At 52.2% G+C, this 7897-nt stretch overlaps 1 protein-coding gene across 1 annotated transcript; it reads right to left on the reverse strand.

Annotated features, from left to right (window-relative positions):
* Positions 1–1247: 1247 nt before the first annotated feature.
* SP9 (Sp9 transcription factor) lies at positions 1248–4192 on the reverse strand. Its single transcript, XM_080971785.1, has 2 exons — positions 3962–4192; positions 1248–3093 (listed from the first exon to the last, which is right to left on the reverse strand). Exons 1-2 carry the CDS (start codon positions 3980–3982, stop codon positions 1741–1743), a joined length of 1374 nt encoding a protein of 457 aa, XP_080827911.1. The 5' UTR covers positions 3983–4192; the 3' UTR covers positions 1248–1740.
* Positions 4193–7897: the final 3705 nt, after the last annotated feature.

Genomic DNA, 7897 nt, shown 5'->3' on the forward strand with positions numbered 1-7897 from the left:
GAAAATCTCCCAAGATCGGGTATGGGGTTTGAAGGTGGGTCTCTTATTTCTTTCTGGGGAGGCGATGTCTATCATTTAAACAATAAATAAGTCGCTTTAACAAGTTGGGTTTTCACACACTGGGCTGCTGCGCCAGGCGCTCTAGGATCGCAGCCCATCCAAATCAACGGGCGATTTTTGTCGCTGACCTTTCAATAAGATACGAACAACAATCCTAAATAAGGGGACTTGGTTTATTCAGATTATCTATTGTCCTTGAGGGGTCCTGGCTGACACCAGATCCTTAGTATTCATAGCATTCAGCATTTTCATTCGGCCTAACACATGGAACTCACAACCCGGAAGCGTGTTTACCCGAAGGAAATCCTATGGAATTCAATGGGCCCCTGGTGCCTTAGTTAGTGTGTATAGAATTGCAAGTCTAATCCGATCCCATGTACCTGGAGATAAAACGATCTAAGTAAGAGGAAGGCAGATCGCAATGCAAAGTCCTTTGGCTGAGGCAGGGGGCGGGGTGGAAATGAAACCCCAGAGCGCATTGTTCAGAGTTCTTTAATAATACCAAAATGAAAATATTATGCCAAGTGTCGTCGTCGTCCCCCCCCACCCAATACAGATAAACGCATTTAATTCCTTTAAACAACCTTAACTTACTGGTGTGAGTGAAATGTTAACTCAACATGTTAAATATCTCTTACATATATACTGACCTCCACAAAGTGCATCAGAAATAATAATAATAATCATAATAATTTCTTTTTTTAAAAAACAACTCCCCTGAATTTCAGGAATTACCCCCTCCCCAAAAAAAAAATCCCTATTAGAATTGACATTTACAAGGGGAAAAGAGAGAACGCGATCCTTTGTGTGTGTGTGTTTTGAAACCCTATTTATACATTTGTTAGATGATACAGAGATAAACTGTCTCAACCGTTTTCCAGTTTAATTTCTCACCTTAAGCCTCTGTGTGTGTTTGTGTGTCTGAGTGTGTGTGTAAAGGACGATTTCTCCTTTTCCAATATTTAAATAGAAAAAGCGTCGTGGTTGATTGCTTTGTCGATTACGACTTGCTTTAGTCTGCAGTAGGTTTATACGTATAGCTATATTATAATAATCCACTCCAAAAGGGCTGCAAGGTGGGGTCCTGGGTGGCGGGTTGTTGTTTCGTTTGCTTCATGGTTTGGTTTGGTGTGTTTTTTTTTCTTTTTTGCCCCCCTTTAAATTTTGCTTGGTTTAGTCTGATTTCCCCCCCCCTTTTTTTTTTCTTTTCGGAGAGGGGAGCCTGCGCGTGATCTCCAGCCGCTTCTATTGCTGTTCTTCAGGAAGATAAGGTCGTGGTTTATTGTTTACTGAATGGTTGTTTTGTCTGCGTCTCTGCCCTTTCCGGCCGGGTTCAAGTCTCTCCAACAACAGTCTTTATATATATAAAAAAGGTCTAAAAAGCGCGCCCTCTGCTTCACCTTTTTCACCCACTCCCACCCCTTCTCTCCCCCCCCCCCTTTCGAAAGCTCCTGGAAAAGTGGAGCCAAAGTGGCGGTGCTGCTGCTGCTGCTGCTGCTGTTTCTGGGGTTGCCTTTGGCGTCCCCCTCCCCTCCCTTCCCGCGCGCGCCGCTTCCTCTCCCCGCGCGCTCTCTCTCTCCTCCGGCCTCTTCCTTGGCGCGTCCGTGTCCCGCCAAAACTTCTCCCGCCAAAACGTCTCCCGCCGCCGCCGCCTCCTCCGCCGCCCTCCCTCAGCCCCTACTACGAGTCGTTGGGCCCCGCTGTGGAGTCCTTGCCCCGCGCCTCGTGCAGGATGAGGTCGGGCGACTCGGAGCGCGGCGTCTCCAGGTTGCTGGCGTCCGTGTCGCTGTCGCTGCCCTTTTTGCCCCCTCCTCCGCCGTTGTGCGTCTTAATGTGTTTGCTGAGGTGGTCGCTGCGCATGAAGCGCTTGTTGCAGACCGGGCAGGCGAAGCGCTTCTCGCCGGTGTGAGTCCGCAGGTGCCTCTGCAGCTCGTCGGAGCGCGTGAAGCGCTTGCCGCAGAAGAGCCAGTTGCAGACGAAGGGCCGCTCGCCCGTGTGCCAGCGCAGGTGCGCCTTGAGGTGCGACGTCTTGCCGTACACCTTCCCGCAGCCGGGGATGTGGCAGCTGTGCAGGCCCTTGCGCCTCAGGCTCGCCCCCGCCGGCCCCAGACGCTCGGCCTCCTGGCAGTTGGGGCAGTCGCAGGTGGCCCTGCCCGAGTAGCGCCGGGCGGAGCGCGCCGAGCCTCCCCCAGCTGCCGCGGCCGCCGCGGCGCCGGAAATCATGGCGCTGGCGGCCGCCACCGCGGCGCTGGAGTCCGTGTACGAGGGGAGCACGGGCTTGAAGCCCTCCTGCGTGAGCAGGTGCTGGCTAGTGGAGAGTAGGTGCGACGCCGCCGTCGAGCCCAGGCCCGTGGAGCTGAAGGCCGAGTGCGTGAGGGAGCTGAAGTCGGCCGGGTTGTAGGTGCCCAGCTGCGAGTGCAGGGAGGCCTGGGGGGCGCCCGAGTGCAGCGGGCTCTGCAGGCCGCCGGCCGGGTTCTGCACCTCCAGCCACGAGCCCGGGTTGGTGTGCACGTCCCACCACGACGACGCCGCGCCGTTGGCCACCTCGCCCGCCGCCAGCGTCGAGTGGAAGCCGGACTTGTACCACGACTCGTAAGGGTGCGCCATGCCCACGCGAGGGTACAGGCTGTCGGCCGCCGAGCTGTGCACTTTGGAGATGAAGGCCGACTGCCCGCCGGCCTCCTGAGGGGAAACTCCCGCCGCGGCCGCCGCCGCCGCCGCCGAGTTGGAGAAGAGGCCGCTGTAGTCGCTGCTGAAGGCCGACGACGTGGGCGACGTGGAGGCCAGGCAAAAGGCGCTGTTGGCCGTGCCGCTGCCGCTGGCCAGCCCGCTCGAGCCGCGGCTCGTGGCCACCGTGAAGCCGGACAGGCTGGAGCCCAGGTTGCAGCTGGAGGTGGAGCGCTTCCACGGGTGGAAGCTGCCCTTGGCGAAGGCGCTCGACTCCGGCAAGGTGGTCAGCGGGCTGGTGTTGCCGATCTTGTTGCAGGTGGCGGCCAGCATGGCCAAAGGCGTGGTCCCGAAGCGTGGCTCTTCCTGTGGAGGGGAGGGAGACACAAAAACCAGCCCGTCAGCCTCTCGCGCCCAAGCCCCGGATCCGCCGCCGCCGCCGCCGCGGGGAAAGGCGCGCGCAACAGGCCCCGAAAGCCACGGCCACGGCGTCCTGGCGAAAAGTTCCGCGCAATTTACTCGACCTTTAAAAACAAAACGAAACCAATCAGACTCCCCGGCCATCGCATCCCGCCTAGCTGGGTTTATTATTGTTGCCGATCTTATAATATGGACGTGCTTTTCACCGCGATCCAGCAGTAGGGAAACGGTGGGACCGATGTTTTTAAATGACAAGGGTCCAGAGAGGAGCCACGACTGAAGCAGAAAGAAAACCACGCTTAAAAAAAGAAAGAAAGAACGGAAATAAATCGCGCGTCTGCTTTTTTCTAAAAAAAAAAGATGAAGTCGATGCATTTTTCCCATCTCCCCCGGTCCCCCCTTTGTGGCGGTGGTGGGGCAAACAAATCGGCCTTAATGGCAAAGAACCCGAGAGCAAAAACTATGCGCTCTCCAAAAGGTCTAAAACTACGTTGCAGAGAAACCTCGAGCGGGAGATGGGTTACGAACCGGGAAAACCCGAGCAGCCTACGTGGGGGGTTCGCGCAGAAATTTTAGGAAAACATGGCAGGGCTGCAAATCAGATCGGCGAGCAAAAACGAGCTGCTTCTTTACAGCAACTGCAATCGAAAGAAAGCAAGCTTTATTTTACCTTTACGCTTCTACCCCCTTTCTCCCGACGTGCAACCACAAAGTGCTCGCTGCGGCGACAGCAACAGTTTTAAGGTTCGCCCATAAAAAAAGAGAAGACAACGAAAGCCGAGGTCCTCAAGCCCGGAAGCGCCTCCCGACTTACCCCAAGTATAGACGTAGCCATAGCCAAGTCTCCCGGCTGGGCGGCGGGATCCGAAGGGGGGCTCTGCCTTGCGCGAGCGTCCTCGGCGCTCCCCGCTGTATTTCCCCCACTTGCGCTAAGTACACTCCTGTCTCTGGACGGCTAAACTCAGCCTAAGTGTGGGGAGCGCCTGCTTTGAAGTACCGCTGGCTGAGACTCTCGCCCAATGAGGGTGGAGAAAGAGCGAGCAGGAGTTGCTCCGCAGCCAATCAGGGAACTTGGAGATGTAAGAGCCAGGGCTCTGGGCGCGTGCCAGTCAAAGGCAGAAGGTGCGGGCGGGCGCAAGGCGTGTGGGGGGGGGCGCGTTTAAGAAATCGCACCAGCGTGCTTTGGGGGTCTTTTAAAAACATTATATCGCAATTAACTTTTTTTAAAAAATAAAAATAAATAAAGCCTAGGTTTAAACAGCGTCAAGGTTGTGACAGAAGAGAACATGATGACACTTCCTCTCCCATTTCGGGGGTAGGGGCGTAAATGGGAGAATGCAAACTCCTTTTTTTTTTCAATTCAGACCCCCCCGTCGCTTTTCGATCCCCCCTTCCTATCCCGAACATTACACACCTCATTAATTCCCCTCGTTCATTAAACCGAACTAGGTGTGTCACGCCGTGCCATATAAAGAGGCAGACTTTTTACCCCTACAGGCCTCCACTGTCACCCTGGTCTCTGCAGGGCGCAGGGATGTCTAGCATCGTACGGGCTCCAAGAAAAGCGTTTGCAGAACATTAAACGATAAAAAAGCCTGTTCACATTAAAAAAAAAAAAAAAAAATCACCAACCCACCGCACACCCCATAGTCATTGGCAATGCTTTTATACGTTTGCTAGATTCGTTTGGAATAAAAGATTTAAATCTTTAAAAATGCAATATTTGGATTATATAACATTGGGGAGGGGAAAGTATTTTATTATCCTAGTTCACAGACATCTGGGTGGTTTCCTAGCGCTCCTCTGCCAGAGAAGGGCAAGAATGTCCCCCTTTAAAGGTTTGGATAAAGAAAGATGAGACCAAGTTTGCAGAGTCTGCGCTGGACCTTTTTCTTGTCCTCACGAATTCCTGCGTGTGTGTGTGTCTGTAAGTAAGAAGCATTCTTGGACAGATACTCCCCCCCCCCTTCCACACGTACCGAGAAGTTACAGAGACTTTTCTATCCGTTCCCTGCACGTGACAAATACGGAGAACTTCGTCAACCAGCCGCTCTCGGGCGGCCATTGCGGAGGATGACGGAGGACCTTCAAGAAATTGCGTCAAACTCACCCTTTTTCCCGCGGCCGGGCGAAAGATCAACTTTTTTTTAAAAGAAAGCACACGCGCGCGCACGTCTCCAAACCCTCCAGATGTTCTCTCTGCAACGCTGTGATTATCCCATCGTTGTTGTTTTGTTTTGTTTTTTTGTCTGCCCGTCTAATCCTCGCTGCGGTTTGGAGGGACAGGGATGGGGAGGGAGGGAGACGCAGAGAGGTAAAAAACTTAGGTTTCTTCCTCCTGCTTAAATCTTCCTTTCTGCCAACATCTGCTACCTCCGAACCTCGTCAGTTCGCAGATGCAGACTACACGTGGTTCAAAGGCAAGGAGGGGGGAATCACGATTTCCTTCTTCCCCCCCCTCTCGCCACACACACACACACACACACACACACACACACAGAGAGAGAGCTTTCCTTCTGTCACCATTTAAAGAAGAAAAGAGAAACAACACACACACACACACACAAAAGTACGCATTAAAAGAAGAACCCCGTTTTGTGTCACGATACACTTTCAAAGCAATCAACAAGCTGGCTTCGGTGGAGCTCCATTAATAATAATAATAATAATAATTATTATTATTATTATTATTATGCTTTACAGCCAGTGCTGTTTTGCTTCGGCTGGAGTGGGGCAAAGGAGTCCACAAAAGTCTAGAATTGTGGAAAGGGGGGGGGGGAATCTGCGCCCACGATTGCTGCCCCCAGTGCAGAGGCACTGGGAGTGCCCGTACAGCAGAAAGGTGCGCCAGGGAAGCTCATCCCAAGACTGCCAAAGAGGAGCGTGTAAGTGCTAGAGGTGGGCAGCTATGGAAAAACGATTGTGCGTGTGTGTGCACTTGGGGTGGAAATCCAGCCTCCCAGCAAAGCTGTAGCGGGGGGTGGGGTTGGTGGTGGTGGGGAAGCCCCAGAGGGCCACGTCTCCAGAATCCTTCATCCAACAGGTGACACAGCCTCCTGCACCCGTATCTGGAGGGAGGGAGGGAGGCGAGCTCTCCTGTTTATTTATAGAAAAAAGCCGCCGTTGCATTTGCTAATAGAGGTGGATTGCTAAGTGGCGGCGAGGCGTTTCTGGCTAGCCAGGGGGCAGTTCGGGGAGGAGAAAGGGGGAGTCTTTCTCCCACCCTCTCTTTAAGGAAAAGGCTGACGAAAGGATAAATATAATAATTCTCCCTCTCTTCCCTCGACCCCCCCCCATTGATGCCAATTCACAGAGCAGGGGGTGTGGGTGGGTGTTTTCTTTTGTTTTAATCACTCATTTTAAGATGACGTCTGTGGGCACCCACAACAGATTCCCCCACCCAGTGCCTCCTAAACAAGCAAAACGCGCATATCCCCCGAGCTGATTGCTCCCCGGGTCCTGTTTTGCAACGCGCAGGGGCGTCGTCTCCTCCTGCTGCCCGTCTTTAATCCACCGCGTCTTTGCAAGTAAATAAAAGTAAAGTGGGATTTTGGCTGGGAAGGACGACGACGGTGCGCGCCTGAAAGGAAGGGAATCAACTCAGCGCTTGGAGGAGAAATCCCTGCTCCCAAATCTTGAGAGGGGGTCAAGCGTTTTCTGTCAGATTTCTTCATACTCCAAAAACCCTAGTTTTTAAACAAAGATCAGCGTGTTATGCCGAAGTGTTGAGCTGACTGTTAAAACATTTGGGGGGGATAATGACAATGTAACAAAGGGCCCTGGTTTGGAGTGAATCATCACCCTTTTAAAAGTTAAAGCAATTTTCAGGAGAATGGCTTTCAGCAACCGCTTTACATTATTCAAAACGGCCAAATAATGCTCTATTATAGCGCCTGAATGCTGCCAGTCAGCCCATAAGTGCAATTTGTGCAGAGGCTCGGTGCCTTATCTCTACTTCTTTATAAAGAGGTGAATATAAAACAATTTCTTCCAAACCCAGACAGAGAGCACGAAAATTGCTTCCCTTTCTGCAATCAGGGCAATTTAACTGGAGTGCAATTAGCACTATTAAATGTCGATTCTGCATAAACAAATCCGACTAAGAAGCGAAAGTGGGGTGAGAACCTCATATAAACTGAAACTGATTTTTTAAAATTATGTATCCGGGTCCTTTACAATTGATCCGTGACGTTTTTTTTGTCTCGGAATATATTTACATGGTAAATACACGGGGGCTTAAATCAACATGCATCTCTCCCTCTCCTCTCTCCCCCCCTTCCCCCCCTTTAAATCTCAATATGAATACTAATAAAGAAGAATGGGCTAATTAAAGGCATCAGCCCTCCTTCCTTCCAGCAAATCCAGTTTCCCAGAGGTTCCCCGCGTTTCCACGGGCCCCTTTGATCCGCACCAACTCCGAAAGTTGCAAATCTTCGGGAGGTAGAAGCGCTAAACAATTGGTTCATTAGAGATGATTTGGAAAGGGGGGGCGGCTTCGCGGGTTCACACTCCAGAGCCTTCCGATGAAATGGCGCTTTTGCACCGACGGGCCTTTTCTTTCTTTCTTTTTAAGCAATTCTAAATCCATCGACTGAAGAGCAATTGCTGTCAAATATACCAGAGACCGAGTTTGCCCGACTGCTGAGTGCGTCCTGGTCTGCGCGCAAGGGGCTGCAGGGGGAGTTCTTTTTCAGAAGGGGAAAACACAGCCTGCCCCAAAACATTTGTTCAAATAATTGCATCCTCCTCC

Source organism: Podarcis pityusensis (assembly GCF_964106645.2).
Source record: "Podarcis pityusensis genome assembly, chromosome: 1".
Taxonomy (NCBI): Eukaryota; Metazoa; Chordata; class Lepidosauria; order Squamata; family Lacertidae; genus Podarcis; species Podarcis pityusensis.